The sequence below is a fragment of the Cajanus cajan genome, chromosome 2 (genome assembly GCF_000230855.2).
Source record: "Cajanus cajan strain Asha chromosome 2, NIPB_CcT2T_4, whole genome shotgun sequence".
NCBI classification, from domain to species: Eukaryota; Viridiplantae; Streptophyta; class Magnoliopsida; order Fabales; family Fabaceae; genus Cajanus; species Cajanus cajan.
In genome coordinates, this window is record NC_138518.1 from 52030685 (window position 1) to 52049616 (window position 18932).

The following is an 18932-nucleotide window of genomic DNA, read 5'->3' on the forward strand; positions in this document are numbered from 1 at the left end:
ATTATAATAAATTATATAGACAAATAAGTATTATATTTGAATATATTAATTATATTTAATTTTTATAAATAAATATTTTAAAACATATAAATTATATTTTAAATTTATTATAAATAATTTAAATTATAAGATAAAATTATTTTTAATTATTAATAATTTTAAAAATATTAAAATTTAATTTCTAAATAAATATTATAAATAAAAAAATTTAACTAGATAAGTTTAAAAAAAATTCTATAAACACTTAAGTAAAAAATAAATCCTTAAAAATGCTAATAGACAAGATAATTTTCGCGTTAAAAAAATATATAAATAAAAAAATAAAATTAGATAAAATGTTAAAAAAATTTCCGCAAACGTCCCTGTTAAAAAAACGAATTTCACGTTAAAATAGTCACATTTAATATAATAAATAGAGGTCGACTACTTTCCGTATTAAAAAATGAATTTGAACATTACACCTTGATCCGTGGTGGCACGTGCTAACACACAACATACCCCAACAGCATGAAACAGCTGCAATGCTTATCACAACTCGATATGTGCATCCGTGTACAACTCCTAGTTAGCAACATATGTACATGAACAGAAGAATCCAAGTCATAGATGACATGACTTAACTAACACTCTTTTCTGAACTAACAGTCAATGAGAGAATGAACTCGCCTCAATGCTATACATCGAGTTATCACTTAAGCTGAAGTTTGGTCTCTCTTCGTTCCACTTCAAAATCTCCTTTGCATATTTAAGTGCTGCATCAACACTATCAGGCTCCAACCCCTTTACCAGGGACACATACAAGTTTCGCCCTGTAAGAGATGAATAAAGTCTCTTGAACTTAACCGCTATGTAATAGGAAGCTAGCTGAGCAAGGGAAGGGCTAGTATTAATGCTGTTCATATTGATGCCAGAGCGGTGTCGACTAACTACTGGACGAAAATCAGATAACCAGTCGCAGTTAGTTAGTGGAATTCGTTCTATTTTCTCCTCAAACTCATCTAATTTGTTTAATATCAATAGAAAGTCCATTTGCTCAAAAGTAGGATGAGTAACAATGGCTTCGAAATGCTTCCTGCTCAATGTCATCTTGTTTGTGCGACAGCCATTTCCATCAACAGAAAACTGATCATAGTCGCTCAAGGAAACACAGAAAATGACCAATCCAACATCCTCAAACATTTCTAACCACTTGCAATTTTCTGCTAGCCCTCTTGCATGTATTGTAATTAGTTGATACCTGTAATCAAGGAGAACAAAATGTGGTACAGATCAGCAACATTTTATGGCAGCTCTGCCAATTGGATCAATCAGGGCTACCCAAAAAAAAATTCTCACATGTAACAATAAACGCAACTATTTTCACCCACCTAATTAAAGAATCATGTAGATCAGCAGTGTCGACGGTTTCCTCCGGAGGTGATTGAGGAAATGAAAACTCTACGCAAGCCATCCCATTTGATGAAGTAACTCCTTCAGCATAGAGGATATCTAAATCCGAGGGTTCATAATCAGTCCTCAATATCTCAACAGCCTAAACAAAGAATTGAAATGTTAGATTCTCAAAGCCACTAACCCAAAAATAACAGTAAACAAAAATAAAGGAAACATTAAAGCAAATTTTGCAACATAGTAAGGGTACAACATAGTGCAAATTTTGCAAAAAAATAATCCTGATGAAGCATTCTAAAGCTTAACGGATGAAGATATAAAGCAGGTTGAGTTTGGTTAGTCATGCAGATGAATTAGTTAACATTAACCAGAAGCCTAAAATTTCAATTCAAGTCTGGCCAAACAAACAAGCCATGAGAGCAGAATCCATATGCTAAGCTCATTTGGATCAAATATATTGAACTTATCATTCATATGTTTCATACATCATAAACTTAAATGAAGTTTAATTCCTGCCTAATGGAGGATCCCATTATCTTAGATAACCACAAAATTTACAACATATTCCTCATTTCTTCCAGCATCACCCAGAAAAAGATATATACCCCACTCTTACATTTTCTGTTATATGCAAGTGAATAGCAAATACATGTCAATTATAGTTCAAAAGTCATGACAACTTAAGTTAACAAGAGTACATGGAATGTTTAAACTGTTGATAAAATAAAAACAAAGAAAAGAAAAGAATTATCCCATACCCGCTCTAAGAAATAACTGGCAACACTGGGTAGCAATTCTATTTCATTTCTTCTTTCATAGGTGGCTTTAATGGCTGCATCATCCCATAACTCCTCAATCAATGGAGCGTATTCACGAGTAGCAGCTGGAAAGATAGCATCAAGCTTGCCCGAAACCATAGTTTTCAGAAGCCAATCAGAAAATGCTTTCAGTCTTGTGCCAATGGAATAAATTGTCTTGTCGCCGAATTTTAGACTGGTTTCTGAACCAAATACCGGGCAATCTTTAGTTCAAATGGACAAGCTAAATGTGAAATCTAATTGTCTCTTGTACAGGAATTTGTAGTCATTTATTATTTCGGTCACTATCATTTAGTTGCATATATCAACATATTTTTTCTTCTTCTTTTGGTTGAAAAAGTATCAACATGTTTAAAGTCTACAAGAACAAAAACTTTTGGCAATTTGAACAACTTGACAGATATATTATAGTTATTGTTCATATGGTTGCTTAAAGGGAAAAATTCTCCTTTAAAGTGCTATACGTGCATATATTATATACACATATGACCATTTTTTTAAAATGCTCATTCCACAGTTGTCACTAGGAAGAAAGACGATACGATTATTTATATTCAAACCAATAAGAATAAGTTAGGTGAAGGGGCTAAAAGACTATAAAAGCTATGAAGTATGAAATATAATGACACTATATAAACACGTATAAGCTTGATAAATACCATTTGGAACAACAACTAATGGTGCACTGTTGGTGGCTTGATATTAAAAGGAAGAAAACATGGCTACTGAAACAAAATTCAATAAAAATTAACATATTTGGAAGGGGTTGAAAGGAGGCAGAAAATAGAACCCGTACCTGTACTGTCAAGCATGGAAGATTGACTTTTCTTCAAACTCCCCAGACTTTCTTCTTCAAAACGCTCGCGACCCTCAAGGAGTATGCCAAGATAGGCATAGACATTGGTCTGAATGGTCAACTTAATATTTTGACGTTCATCTTCAGAGAAGGGGGTGTTTTTGTAAAGAATCTTGGCCTGACATAAGAATTTATAATTCTATAAATACATTGATTTCTTGGCTTTCAGCAACAACACGCATGTTGACAAAAAGCAGACAATGTAGCTAACTGTTGAAAGTAACACTGTCAAGAGTTTTTGGAGCGGGGTTGTTCATTTCAAACTCGAAAGTGTCAAAGGACTCAAAAACCAGACCATACGTATTGATAGGCATTAAATAGCACTTGAAACACCTTTTAATAGTACGAAGTCAATAATGCTTAAAGTTATTGTGTATAATCATGGCATCCACCATTGCTCTTTAAACTTCTCCCGTGTTAGTTTCCTCTCAAAGTGAATTACGAGATGACAGTTTTGATGAGCACGTGCTTACGACCATAATCATATACATGTATCTTCCTCACCAGAGAAAGTTCTAAGAAATGCATGACACAAAACGCAGAAAGAATTAACAACTGAATTATACGATGAAAAATCACCTGCTTAAAAATAGTGCTTGTTCCAGAGCCAGTGTAACCGAGTAAGAGGAGTTTATGAACTATTCCATGCTCGAAATGGTCAGGAATCGGTCTGGTAACCGGATTGGAGGATAGAAACCCACACGAATTTGAACATTTAGAATTAGAACTGGAAGGAACTGGCAGGGACAGCAAAGCACATACAAGCTTCGTTCCAGCCTAACAAGTGAAATAAAAGAGTGTGTAATAATGCTAATTATCATTGGGGCACAATAAAAGAAAAGACAAAAAAAAAAAAAAAAAAGTTACCTTTCCCCAAATACAGCCTTTTGTATTTTTCTGTCCTTCTTCTTGGTATGAACCATCTTCATTGACCCAGAAATGTGGGTTACCAGCACACTGAACTCCTGCCAACTGCCCAACCAAAACAAGATCCTCTCAACAACTTTTATTTAATAATAATAATTAAAAAAACAACAAGCCTTCAAAACTTTTTTATTTTTTTAAATATATTGAATTTCCAACCTGCAGCATCCGAAGTTCAACTTTTGTTATTTCCCTGCCATTAATGAAAACCTGCGTGTTTCCATTGCTAGCATCCGGTTTGATGTGACCCCCAACATTCAGATGCGGACTAATAATTCTACAAGGCTTCTGTCCTTCCTGCAAAATCCACACAAACAAACAATCAGCACAGTAAACTCAAAATCTAACACAAAGCAGCTATATCCCCCAAAAAACACAAACATACCTTCCCCCAAAACCCAGACACCTTATCATACCAATAGTTCCCCGGCTTCAAATTCTTCGGAGGATTAGAACAACTCTGCAACGTAACAAGTTCCTCAAAAGAAAGAGGGTTCCCATTCACACAAACATACTCAGGCGGAAGCTGGTTCACTTCACAAAACCTCTCCGCCTTCATTACTTGTTTAACCTCCAAATGATTAAGCAGTCTCCTCAAAATCCGAGAGCATTTCCCCAAACTACCCCTCTTAGACTCATCAATCGGAAACCCAATGCAACCAACGCATTTTCTACCTTCCGGCATCGAACCCATCGCTCTCAACACACAATTCCCGCAATACTTAGCGTCACACACGAGACACACTTCCTTCTCCGTTAACCTATTCCCCTTCAAGCAACGATAGCACGACCCTTTCTTCCCCTTCCTCGCACTCTCTCTCTTAACCCTCTCTTCCGCCTCGCCGCAAAAACTCTCCGCAGGTCCTCGTTCCACGTCGCATTCGGCTTCGTTCGTTTTCAGAGGAGAAATACAAGACGATGGATAATCGGAACTCAACGTGGAAGCGTAATCGCGCTGGCTCGAATCGTTGAAATCCGAACTCTCTTTCTCTCCGTTCGAGTTTCTCACTTTCCCTAAATTGTCCGAAAACGAGTTCTCGCTGCTCAACTCGCACGCGTCGGTGGTTTCCGCGGCGGCGTCCGCGAAGGCGATCACGGAGGTCGGAGACACCGTCGTTCTGGCGGCGCTCCGGTCGAAGGCGATCACGGAGGTCGGAGAAACCGCGGGCTCGGAGTTCGGCTTGAGCTCCTTCGAGAATTGAAGCTCCGGCGGCGAGAGCGGCTGCACCACCGGCAGAGACAGAGCGTCGGAGAACGGAACCTGCGCGACCGCCGCCACCGCCGGGAACATGTCGACGGCGATGGGCAGCGCCTGGGGGATATCGTACGGCGGCGGCGGTCCGGTGTACGGCACGGCGAAGGAGTAGTCGGAGGAGACGTCGGCGAGCAGCGTCATTGTCCTGAGCGGCGAGGTAACATTGATTGAAGAATGAAATGAAGGTATGAAAAGCGAAAAGGTGAGAAGTGAGTGGAATTGAAAAGAGTAGAAAATGAAGTTTCAAAATAAAGGTAGGGAATGTTAATAATTTGATTTAGTGTAAAAAGAAGAAAGTTATGGGGTAATGGAGGAAAAAAAGTGTGGATTCAAATTTAACGTGGAATGTTAAAATTTGAAAGTAGGGAGAAGAGAAGAAAAGGAGGAAAATGTGAGAGAGAGAAAAGGGAGGGAAAAGAATGTTTTGTGGGTGAGAGGGTTGTGAAGTGAAGACGATGGATGGGAGGGACCATGCAGAGATCCGTTAAGGATGGCGACGCAGCATGACACGGGCTCCGCGTGAACATTTTAACTGAACCCCCATCCTCTACTAACCCACATTCATGCTGCTCACCCAAAACATTACTTTTTCTATTTATAAATTCTTTTTATATAAAAAAAAAAAAATTGAATACAGTTATTGTTAAGAAAATATTACTGTATTATATATGTAAATAATTTATTTATTTATTAATATCAATAAAAAATAATTAATGATTTATAGCATTATAAATTTAATTTTTACTTTAAAATACTGACATGCATTTAATGTCACTATTTGTAATTTAAACGATTTTTTTTTACCAATTAATATCAGTTAGCCAATGAATACATCTCCTTCCATGTGAAATGAATGAATGTCCTATTAATAAGCCTCATAATAAATTAAAGATATAAAAATTATTAATATATATATACACACATTTGAAAATAAGTCTATACTTTTTAAGTTTTTATAATTAAGATTAATAAAATAAAAAAAAGACACAAAACTTAAGATACAATATCATAGATATTGATTTTGTTAGTATTATTTTTCAAACAAAATTGAAGTTACATCTTAATAATAAGTATATACATTTGGTGTGATTTTTAATTATGTATATATATCATAAGGAAAATTTTAATTTTGATTAAATGACAACACTATCAATAATTAATGATAATGGTATTCTACATTAAATTTGTAATGAAAAAATAGCACACATTTGATTTTTTGTTTAAAAACCTAAAGTTCATAGTTACACTTTGTTATTTTGTAAGAAATATAGTACTATAAAGAAATTAAAAATAGAAATTTGAGGAAAACATATTAAATTACTTGCAGAAGATGCTAAACTATACGAAATAAGTTTAGCATAAAATATAATAATGATTTGAGAAGAAAATGTTAAAGTATATTAAATAAGTTTGGCATAAAATATAATAATGATTTGATCTATGATTGAATTGCCATTGTTTTGTTATGGGGAGGTGTTCAACGATCTTTTGAGAAATAACTTCTTTGTATCTTTTATTTAGAATGTACTTTTTGTACCGGTAATTCAAACAAATATTATTCTAATTAGGGAAATATGGTTCACTTACTTCCTCACTCCATTTTTTTTTCCATGTTTCGATGGGCCTCCAAGGGTTGAGGAAACATATTAATTATAAAGCAATTATTAGTTATTTCTACATTATACAAGGAATTTAACTTAAATATGTAAGGAAACGTAGATCACCTTCACACCAAAAAAACAATTGCAATAAAATAATATAAGTTTTTGTCATTCTTCTAAAATTAAGTAATGTGAGGTTCTGCTTTCATAATTAAGATTTTGTTTCCTTATGACAACACTTTCCTTTCTTAAGTACACACTTACCATTTTAATAATTTCTACTTTTCTACTATGACCCTTTAATTCCTCATGATGATGATATGATTTTCATCTCATCTTATAATTTTCTCAACAATTTGTTTTTTTCATCTTGTGATGCATTACTATATCACATCTTTTGATGCCATACAAGTAAGTGATTTTCAAGATTACTGATTTTTACATTATTAGTGTTATTATCAATATCTAATCATCATTTATAAAGATTATTACTCACAAATAATTTGTTGTTGCATCATTTAAATATTTTGCTTTAAATGATGCAATTTGTTGATAAAAAAAAATACACAAAATAACATTATATATAGAAATAGAAAAGGTGAACTATATCGATATTTGAGAGTTGCTTTTGAATGTTATTGATGAAGTACAAGAAAATAAATAGTTAGTATTTATTTTAAGACTGCCAAACCCCTCTAAAAATTAAAAAAAAAAAAAAGATACTTAACACTTAAAGTCTTGTTGAAAAGAGATTACAAATGTAATGAGATTGATTTGAAGAAAATGACCTCTTGTTATTGAGATATAAAGGATTTGATATTCAAAATAAATAAGTTATATCTTAATTAGGAAGATGAATGTTAGTAACATTCTCTAATACTCTCTTTATTATTCACTAAATTTAATTAAAAATGACATATTTTAGTAGATTTCACATTTCATTTAATGAATTTTTTTTCTTAATTTAGTAGTGGGTTCATCAAACTTTATAATTTTCAACCTATAATAGAAAGAATATCATTAAGAGAGTGATATTAGCAATTTGTTAATTAGGAATAAGTGTAAAAAATTCTAAATTTAACTGAGATTGATTTATTAGAATATTTTTTCACAGAATTCATTAGAATGAATTTTGAAAGCTAAAATTAAACCAAAGTTTTCCTAATGGTACAATCACAATTTGTTTACGAAAAATATGAAAGGTTTCTAAATCTAAGCTTTGTGTGAATTAATTTATTGAATTCAACGTTTTATAAATAAACATTTTTTAAATTATTTCTAAATGATTAAAACAAAAATCTTTAATAAAGTATAAAATTGAATCTATGACATCTTGGTGTTATGCTTTAAGCATATCTTGAGTTGTAAAAATTAAAACGACATTAAAATTATTCTGAAATTTCAAGAGTTTATCCATAATTTTTAATTATGGGGACAACTAGGAACAAACAAATTGAGATGATCAATGTCCAATTTAAAAAGTTATTTATGATCAATTATCAATCAAGATAATCAATTATTTGTAACAAATAATTGGATAATGATGTACTAGAATATGCTTATATATAATTTTTAAAATTAATAATTCAAGATAATAATTAATTTTTTTATATGGTTGGATCTAACAGTTAAATTTGTATAACTTGTGTTTATATATAATAATTATCATTCAAGATAATTAATTAATTTAATAGTTAGGTCGTTAAAAATTGATGTAAAGTATTAATTATTAAATAAGGTAAGTCTATTAAGACCTGTTCTTGGAGTAAATGGATCTATATATATATATAAACATATACTAAGTGTTTAATGAATAATGTGAGAAAAAGAGAGAAGAAAGATGAAAAAAAAATTTGGTTAAATTATACTTTTAGTTCTTTATTTTTTTTAGACCCAATTTTATTTTTTATCATTTAAAAATTTCAATTTAGTTATTTATGACTCAAAATGCTCATTTCCATCATCATTTAAAAAAATGAGTTGACAACACTAACATTAAAAAAATATGACAAAGGACCAAATCGAAAGTTATTGAAAATATAAATGACTAAAATGAATATATTTAAAAATTTAAAGGATCAAATTAATTCTAAACATAACCAATTATATCTACCTAATTCCCTATACCAAGCCAAATGCAATATAGGAGAAGGGAGTCAAACCAACAAGGTAGTGAAGCCTCCAATTTGATTTTTTGTGAACTAATTTTAGTTAACTATTAAATCAAATCCTTTGACCAACTTTTGTGTGAACTAACTTTAACTATTCATTTTGAAGTAGTTGTCTTTTTGTAGTGACTTTTCCAAATGAAACTTCATATTTCTAATGGGGTTATTGTACATATTTAAAACATTAACTTCATTAAATTATTATGTAAATGCACTTATTTCTGTACTCATAATTGATCCAAAGTTTGTTCAAATTTATTTGATTTTATTGGAATAAATTCTATATTACTTTTAGGTTGTTTCAATTCCAATACCACTTATGTAATTGTGCTAATACTTATTTTAATTTCATCTTTTATCTTTTCAAATATGTTTGATTTGATCCTTTAAGATTTTAAATGGGCCCAATTTCATCTTTCGTATTTTCAATAAAGTTCCATTTAGTCCTTCACAGTATAAAAAATTGTGTCAGTATATATTGTTAATGGTCATCTCGAGTCTTTTTAATGTTGACCACTATGGAATTAATAGAAAATACTATTTTGAATCATCTTATAACCATAAATGACTAAATTGAATTTAAAAAAATAAATAAAAGATCAAGCTAAATCTAAAAATAAAAGAGTAAAAGTGTATCTATCTATATATAAAAAATAAAAATAAAAAATCAAACATAAATTTTATATTATTTGATTTTTCAACCAAGGGTTATGTTTAATCCTATCACCAAAAATATTTTTACCAAACAGAAAATTATTCTTCACTGCCTCTCAAAGCTTAAAATAACAAAAGCTTAACCAAGATTCTTTAAGTTATTATATTTTAGTGTCTCTTCATGCTTAAAACACAACAATCTCAATGCAAAATTATCTAATAAAGTATCGTTTAACAATAAGTCTTTATAGACTTTCACAATATCACAAAAAAAACTTTACACAAATAACTCAAGAAGAGAGGATATGAAACTTTAGTTAAGAGATACAAATCTTTGTGAAAATAAAGTAATGTTAAAGTTCGAAGCTTAGAAAATTATGCAAAAAGTTTATTTTCATATAACACTTTTAATTTTTAACTTTTTTTTTTCTTTAATGAGGCCTTCTTTATATAGTCTTTGGGTAAAAGTATGAGTCTTTAACTAAGCCAACATTTTGACAAATATATGAATTTTGGTCACATAATTCATGATTTCATTTAGTTATTAAAATCGGATCCATCCTCAATTTAGTCAAGTATTGAGTCAATGAGTTAAAATCAAATTAATGTATCAATATTGAAAACCACATAAACTTGTATGTATTAACTTATGAGTTTTTATTGAATATATTGTATATAAATAATAGGCTTAAATATATTTTTAGTTTCTCAAATTTAAAATAAATTATTTTTTAGTTCCTCAAATTTAAAATCAATTTTTTTAGTCCTTGTAATTTGGAGAAAAAAATTTTATTTTAATTTCTTAAGTCACAAGTAACATAACTGACAATAACAGATTAAAACAATTATACAATATCAATTATGTTTAATGTAATATTTTCACTAACCATAATATTTATAAGTAAATTTTGTGCGATAATATTTCATAAATTCACAAACGAAATTTTATCATAAGAATTAAAAAAATATTTGTTTATATTATAAAAGCTAAAAAAAATCAATTTTAAATTTGAGCAATCAAAAATAAATTTATCCCAAATTTTTAAGAGATTAAAAATATATTTAAATTTAAATAATATTTGTGATATATATATACTAAAGAAAAACAGTGAAGTAGTGTTTTTAAAATCCTATGATACTTGGGACTGAATCCCATGCCATACAAAATTTTAATTTGTAGGTTAATTGAAAACAATAACGTAAGCATTGCATTGAGTAAGATGAGCAGATTGCATAAATAATTAAATATCTATCAATCGAAGATGATTTTTCCTGCTAATTTTCTTTACATAATGGTTCACTGACTATTCATCTTTTGGAAAAATTAGATTGGAGGGGTTGATTAAACTCTATTATTATTTGTTAAGGGATGTTTGGCCTAATTTAAAAAAAAAACATAAAACTACAATCAATATAAAAATGGCAATAAAAGTAATAGAAAATAAAAGAATACAAAATCGAATATGTAAATCGTTAAACCATTTCTTCCACCCATTCAATGAATGTCCCATCTTCAAAAGCCGATTCCAACAATCCGCTTCTTTCCCATGGCAATGTAAAGCTCACTTATTTGTCAACTGCTGGGTGGAAAAGCAGCATCATAAAATCCTCTATAATAGTTCCTTTGGTGAAGCAAAACTTAGTGGGGAGGCCCAAGAATGATTATTACCCCCAGTACTAATAAATATATAATTTCAAACAAAAAAGTTGAGCCACAAAAAAGAGATATTCTTCCTTCACATAGATACTTTGCATTAGTTGAGTTACCAAGCAGGGGTCGCACTATCAAGTAATCATTTGTTTACATGTTATCGATGATTAATTAACTAGTTAAAATAATGTAGTTAACTATTTATCTAATTAAACATAAGTCATGAGGCATTAAAACTTTTTAAGGGTAGCGTAGAATCCACAGAGCATACGGAACTACTACTAACATTTCCTGCCACTTACTCAAATTTGGTTTGCTTTAAAAACAACGAAATTTGACAATATCCTCTATTTGCAATCTGTAGCGATTGGTGCACCGTGCACGACTACAATAAATAAAAACCAACCCAGTTTAGGAAACAGCACATTGTATTGATCAATTTGTCGTTTATTGTTCTTTCACTTTAAAAAAAATAGGATCAATCCTTGTCGACATACTTCATCACCATTCACTACACTGTCAATTAGCAGGATTTTTTTTTTTTGAAAAATCCAATGTAAAACAACAGAGAAAAACAATGCACCGAGGTATTGATAATTGTTATCTTCTGGCTCATCAAAATAGAAGCACATTCATGTCGACAAATACTCAAGTTTCACCAACATTTAGAAACAAATTTATGTCAACAAATAAAGGACCAATTGGATGGGTATGGTAAACTATAGCATGAAAATGAACACTACATTTTTACAGAAGTTGGAAATCCTTTCGCATGCAATGGAAGCGAAGTATATATCAGTAGAAGTTCTACCCATACAATCTTGCTTCAAAGTACACCATGGCTTTCCGATATGTAACAAATTTCTAAAGCCAACTCTACAAGAAGCTCAAAAAACAAAAGAGGACAGTTGTAAATGTAAGCATCAAGAAACATGAATTAACAAATTCACCCCGCTTGCCTTATCTTGCTTTGGTGCAGAAAATAAGTGTGTTTATACCATCAATCCTTCTTCATGCAGCTTCGGCTGCTGCCCCTTGGGGCAACTTCCCACAAATCTTTCACGTTCCGCTTCCAAAATTGAATAAAGTCATGGGCAACTTTGCCATCTCATGTCTCTGAGTCTTCTTCAACAGTAGGAAGACCCCCTTCTCTAATAAATGATGGGTTGAGAAACTTGGCCACAAAAGCCCACAATTTATACACATCCTCAAAATTAGTCAGAAATCCCAGTGAAGCTGTAACAACTTCAAGCCTTACAAAACTACCTTTTCCATCGCGCCTACCATTCTCCATGGGCCTGCAAAGAGTTGTGTCTTGAAGATTCGAAGCTCCACGATGCTGTCTTGAGCTATCAAGAATCTGTATATGACTAAGAAAACCAAGACCTAGAGAGATTCCTTCTTTTTCAGCCAGCTTTTGAACAATCTCTGGATTGATTAGCCCCCTGCTTCTGTCCCTCACATTGAAAGCCACAGCTGCACCTCTTTCATATTTTATTTTTGGGCCATAGATTTGCACAAGATTTGCCTTTTCACCCTCATCAGAAACAGGCAACTTCAGTTGCAGTAATGAGGTAACAAGCCAATTTATCAAAAACCGAAGTCTAAGTGTAGTTTTATTGAGACCAAGCATATTGACATGATCAATATGTCGACATGCAATCTCTGGTTCCCTCCTGCCCCAATCCTGTCCATCACCATATTCTCCATCACTAGTCACCTCTTCATCATCTACACTAGCTACAGATATGTCCCCTGGCTCTAGGGTCTGGCTCAGGTACTCTTTACGATTATCTTCCATGCTAAAAGACACTCTTCTTCCCCTGCTGGTGGCTTCATTCTCTTCCAAACCAAAAAACCTTCCACCACCATAACGATTCCCCTCTCTCCTACCCAACAACCTGAATTCCCCTTCAGTTTCCCTTCTTATGGCACTCTCTTTGACATCGGCACATATTCCAGAGGTAGAGCCATTCTCCAAGCTTTGTTGCCGAGCAAGAGACGTTGAATTGTTGAGCCAAGACCCATTATTGACTGCTGCACTGGTTCCAGGTTCTTCCATGATCTCATTGGCATGCATATGATCTGACCCGTTACCATTTCTTGAATAATGATCCTCTTCCTGGACATGCTCTTCCTCAGGTACCTCTTTGACTCGGTCTAGTTCCTGTGACATCAGGACAGCAGCATCAAATGACAACACGCGGCGGTCCTCTTGAGCACCAAGGTTTACCTCTCTGTCATCATACAGTGGGCTGCCGTACATCTTGGAAGTTGGTTTTGGAGAATGTTGCTTCTGGTTCTTCCTCCCATTGAACCAGAAAGGTGGTAGGGGAGAAGCTATCTTATGTTTATTTGGTTGACCTACACCGTCAGACCCCACTGGACTCTGACCCAAATCAATCCAAAATGAATTGTCTGATGACTCGTCCTCACTGAAGACTGGACTCTTTATCACCTCTCCCACAGATATGCTCTCTGTCTCCTCAAATATGGTGCTAGTTCCATCTCTTTCAGAGCTGTCTTGATCCATTTCAGTCTCGAACACATCTCTGACCTGTGCAGATGTGAATGCACCAGAAAAGGCAGGCAACTGAGTTCCTGGACGAGTTTCAGAAGCCTTATCACCCATCCCAGTGATTTCATCATCTTCAATCCCAACCAATTTATCCAAACCATCAACAGAATCACTCAAATACATTGGAAACTCAGGGGTAATCTTCACCATTCCAGATCCAGTACAACCAGACTGATTTTGAAGGCTTTGCATAACTGATTTCTTGATCAGAAGACAACCAAAACCTGTGGGATCATATCCAAAAACCCTGTAAAATGACGTAATTATAAAATCTGGCCGAAATAGGGACAAGCCAAGTGAATCCATGTCCTTGGGGCCCAATGATCCAGCATCCAGTAAGACATGCCAGTTGTTCTGCTGGGCCAATGCCATCCACTGGTAAGAATACTTCGCCCCGGTTACCCTAGACTGCACAGGGAACACAAAAAGACCAGTAGCTGAATCCTTCTTCCTCTTCTTCTTGTTGGAAATCTGTTTTCTCAAATCTGTGGAACAGAGTTTGAGGGTTGGCCATTTAAACCACGCACTGTACACTTTAGCACCTTTCTCCCTGGCTTTCTGAGCCATCCAAGCAACAGACTGGCTCTCATGATCGAACATGGTCAACAACTTTTTGTTTGTATGGAAAGGGTATGATTCAGCCAACAATTTAAAAGCCGATCCTCTACTAACAGTGAAAACAAGGCCATATTCATTCTCAGGGATATTCAAATAGTCCATAATTCTAGTCTTTATATCATGCTCAACAGTTCCTCTCTCAGCACCACCATAAAGTGCATGGTTACTCAAATTTGCAGTTATCTCAGACAAGCTAAACGTGGATGACTCCCAATAATGAATTGTCTGAACAAAAGAGAAGAGTCCAAAACCACAGTAATCAAGGCATACCTTGGGTGACAAATGTGAGTATTCATCAGACCTCAACTCATCAACCTTCTCCGAGGACTGGTACTTGGGGTACATAGTGAGGAACTTGGAAAATGCTTCCTGAAGGCTGGGAATTTCCTCCTCAGACTCAAAGATGCGCTCGGCAGCGAGGGCGGTGGCGCGAAGAAACTCGCGGTGGGCGTGCAGCCTGGCCAGCGATCGGGATCTTCCAAGGCCATCATCCTGGTTGGCAGCAGAGTCAGGGTCCATGTCTTGAGATTTGGGGAGTGACCCATCTTCAGAAGCTTCTTCAAGAGCCTCCCTCAGCTTGTTCTCTTGCAGCTTCCGTAGCATTGATGGATTTCTCCTTGTGTCACCATTGGATTCATCTTTCCTCCTGCTCTTCTTGTCCATGATCAGTGCAGCACAGTGAGAAATGGGCTTCCATAGTGAGAGATGCATTATTCCTTCCTCCTCTCCTCACACAAACCAATATCGGATTATTTGAGACACTTGAAAGTTCAAACAATACAAACAAGAGAGGGCTTAGTTTAGCCCATCAACCTACATAGCAAATTGAGCTTCAAATCCTTCGCTAACAAAATCTAGCAAGATAAGGAACCCGGAATCTTTAAAGACCGCACCACCCCAACAACCCAATTCATGAAAGATGAGACTTTTGCTTGAGAAAAATCAAAACAAACAACTCAGCTCACCATTTCACGCGAAAACCAACGAAGACAAAAGAAAGCTTTTATTTTGTGGAGAACCCATAATAGATTTCAATATCCAATTCCTCAGAAAAGGAGAGAGACAGGTAACAATGGAAAGAAACCCAAGAAAAGAGAAAGTCAAAAGCTCAAACCCTAGAACCCAGATCCCAAAATTTGCAAGGCAGCTCACTCACAACATGAAGAAAACCAACAAAGTAAAAGAAGAATTGTGGAGAAATGGGTTTGAGGGAGAATCAAACGACAAATAATAGAATCATGAAGCACAATCAGTAGCCAGACACAATCCACAAAACACCTGAATAGCCATCAAAGGTGAAGGAAGACCCTCTCTCTCTCTCTCTGTTCTCTCACTCTCTCTCTTCAATTCACTGCAGCATAATTAAAGCAATGCGTCCCACAACAAATTCTCTTTTTACTATGAGAGAAGTAAAACCAAAAACGAAACGGTTTGATATCTCCACTGTACTATTTTCTTCTTAAATTGAAAAAGAAAAAGTAAAAAAAGAAAAAGTAAAGAAATTTCAATTCAGAGTAACCCCGTTGTCCTCTCTCTCTCTGACCCCAAAACCTCTTTCAACTCTTGGAAAACAACCCTTGCTTAGCACCCACCCACTGTAGGTGCAATTCCGTTTTTAAATTATCGGATAGAGGTGGAAAATTGGAAATTGGAGATGCTAGTATTTGGTGACTTTGGTTACTGATATATTTGTTTAAGAGAGTGATGCAATCTGTAGTACGTCCTAACACTCCAACTCATTATAATTTATTAAAAATTATAAAAATTAAGAAAGAGACGTTAAATATTAAATAATGTGTGAGATTCATCAAATTTAATTTTTTTTAATAAATTTAAATTAATCAAAGAAAATATGTTTAAAAGATTATGACAGAGAGAATACTACTAATATTTTTTAATTTGTTTAATTTAAAAATTGAAAAAAAAATTAAATCTATAAATATAGGCATTATTTATAGTTTTATTTTTAAAAAATAAATATTATAAGTAGTGTTTCACATGATTGATAAATAATTTTGCATCTTAAACATGTATTTAGAGATTTAATATATAACAAAAATTATTTAAAAATTTACATTAAATACATTTCAATATTTCAAGAACTTAATTTTTAATTTTCAATCGGGAATATTACTAAAAAAAACAACCAAAGCATTCATCGTGTTTTTTTTTTAAAAAAAATTTGACGACCTCCTTTTTTTGTCTCTTATGATTGTGTTTTTAAAGTTATATTGAATATATAATGTAATATAGTAACAAAATATAGAACATAAAATTTAAACGTGGATTAAAAAAGACTACAAATATATTAAAAAAAATGTAGAAATTTAAATGTAAATTAAAAGGTAATACAAAACAAAAACAAAATATAAAGACAAAAAAGCAGTAGTAAGATGATATTCCATGAAGAGATCTCTTTTTCTGGCGTAATGGATGAACTCTTCGACGTTATTCTATTTGTTGTGTTCGTTCACTTTTTATTTTAACATGTTCTACTTGTGTTTATTCATCTTTTGTTTTAACATGTCTTTGGGAAAAAAAAGAAGTTATTATTAGTATTATTATTATTGTCCTCATTGGTATCATTTTTTTTTTCATCTCAATTTCTTTCTCTTATTGATGAGGTATTACAAGATGATAATTTTCTAACAATAGTTGTTGGTATGCCAATGTGAAAAGAAAAAAAAAGTAATGGTAATCATGAATGAAATTGATTCAAAAATATTAAAACTTTTTTCTTATAATAAAATATTAAAACTTAAAAGATGTTAAAAGAAATATAGAATGCATATGCAAATCGTTAATAAAATACCAAACTTTAACTTCTTCTTTTTTTAATTCCATTATAAATCTAAAAGCGCAAGACATGTTTACTAGCACCCTTTTTTTAATTAATGAAATATTTTAAACATTAGAAATGAAATATGTTCTAAACAAAATTCAAAACCTACATAATTATACGAAAAAAATAAAACACAGTTAATTAACTAAATTGTATAAATTTATAAAGTACATTGTTAGAAATTTTAAAATTAATAAAAACACTATAATTGAAAATTACATAAATGCAAGTCCAGTTTTATATACATGATGTATGGAATTTTTATTTTTTTAAATGTAAGTTGTATCCGGATATATGACTTGTACATTTTTTAAATTAAACAAATATTTTATTGAAGCACGACACGATTTATCAATGCTATTTCATTAACAATATCAACGTGTTACAGCCATTTAATATTTTTTATAAACTGTCATAATTCAGTTTAAAAAATTGTTGAATGTTAGCTATTTTCAGTCAAAAGTTGGAGAATAGTCTTTAAAATTATTGAGATTTATTTTAAAAAATAATTTTCATCAACAATTATTTTCTAACCATAGGTCAACTTAGTAATAAGAAATCGGAGTAATTTATACAAAATTTAAAGATTTTTTCTTTATAAAAAATCATGCACGTGAAATTAAAAATTAAACTAATTATATACCTAAGAAATATGGTTAATACCGATTACCAGCCTCTGGTGAGAGGGACGTTGACCATTGCAAAAATCAAATTTGTTATTAGTAATATTAAAATAAATTTTCGAATATGGTACTATTATTTAGGAAATGAGGTTCTTTTGTCTATGTTGGAGGTGGGACCCACAAACTGAATCATAGCAACAAAGTCAAACAATCAGCTGACTTGTAAAAGTTGTTATCTGTCCAAGTGGGCAAACCACAAAGTCCAGAGCTCCCGGATCCCTCAATAGCATGGATTTGTGACTCTAAAATCAAACGGGATCGTACTAGTATTTTAATATAGAATAAATATTCATTTTAATATAATTAAATTTTATTATTTACTATTATATAAATTTATTGAAACAAATATTTTTAAAAAAAATTATTGTTACTATTTATTTTAGAAATTTTCTTTAACAAGAATATTTAAAAGATTTTTATTGTAAATTTTAATTGTACTTGTCTGAAAGTACACAGATAAATATATGATGTCAAAGTTTATGAACAGATAGCTTCAATGGATAGAGTATTTAGAAAATAACAGAAATAGAGAGGCGGCTAAGAAACATGAATTTCTGTGTGTATTGATTACCAATGATTACAGTTTATATAGTCTGTACAAAAGGATGGAATGACCTAAAGGAATAAAGCATATTCTGTACAATATATGACAGCGCATTATTGCTGTAAAATGGTCACTAAAATAAGAAGGAAAAGAGGAAAAATAACAGAAAGATCCTTCGTTGTGCTGTCATGTAATTTGTGCTGTGCTGTTATACGGTTCTGCTGTTAGCCCCCCACAAGCTGGAGGTGCAAAAATGTTTTGTAGCTGTAGATTGGAGAGATTCAGTTTGAAGGCATGAGGAGGCAAGGCCTTAGTGAAGATATCCGCGAGTTGTTTGGCAGAAGGAACAGG

The 18932-nt window shown here is 32.5% G+C and overlaps 2 protein-coding genes across 2 annotated transcripts; both read right to left on the reverse strand.

Annotated features, from left to right (window-relative positions):
• Positions 1–409: 409 nt before the first annotated feature.
• On the reverse strand, positions 410–5785 carry LOC109801515 (extra-large guanine nucleotide-binding protein 1). Its single transcript, XM_020362597.3, has 8 exons — positions 4373–5785; positions 4147–4284; positions 3931–4035; positions 3643–3840; positions 3004–3181; positions 2148–2389; positions 1368–1531; positions 410–1237 (listed from the first exon to the last, which is right to left on the reverse strand). The coding sequence occupies exons 1-8, from the start codon at positions 5381–5383 to the stop codon at positions 646–648; spliced, it is 2628 nt and encodes an 875-aa protein (XP_020218186.1). The 5' UTR covers positions 5384–5785; the 3' UTR covers positions 410–645.
• Positions 5786–11953: 6168 nt separating this feature from the next.
• LOC109800142 (uncharacterized) lies at positions 11954–16147 on the reverse strand. The gene has a single exon (XM_020360857.3). It carries the CDS (start codon positions 15221–15223, stop codon positions 12425–12427), a length of 2799 nt encoding a protein of 932 aa, XP_020216446.2. The 5' UTR covers positions 15224–16147; the 3' UTR covers positions 11954–12424.
• Between the last annotated feature and the right edge of the window lie 2785 nt (positions 16148–18932).

Excerpts from the sequence above, each read along its gene's own strand:
- LOC109801515 (XM_020362597.3), bottom strand. The coding sequence starts at position 5,383 with ATGACGCTGCTCGCCGACGTCTCCTCCGACTACTCCTTCGCCGTGCCG. Across the intron at positions 3,841-3,930 it reads AAGGCTGTATTTGGGGAAAG|GCTGGAACGAAGCTTGTATG; the intron begins GTAACTTTTTTT and ends TTCACTTGTTAG. Across the intron at positions 3,182-3,642 it reads CAAGCACTATTTTTAAGCAG|GCCAAGATTCTTTACAAAAA; the intron begins GTGATTTTTCAT and ends TTCTTATGTCAG.
- LOC109800142 (XM_020360857.3), bottom strand. The coding sequence starts at position 15,223 with ATGCATCTCTCACTATGGAAGCCCATTTCTCACTGTGCTGCACTGATC.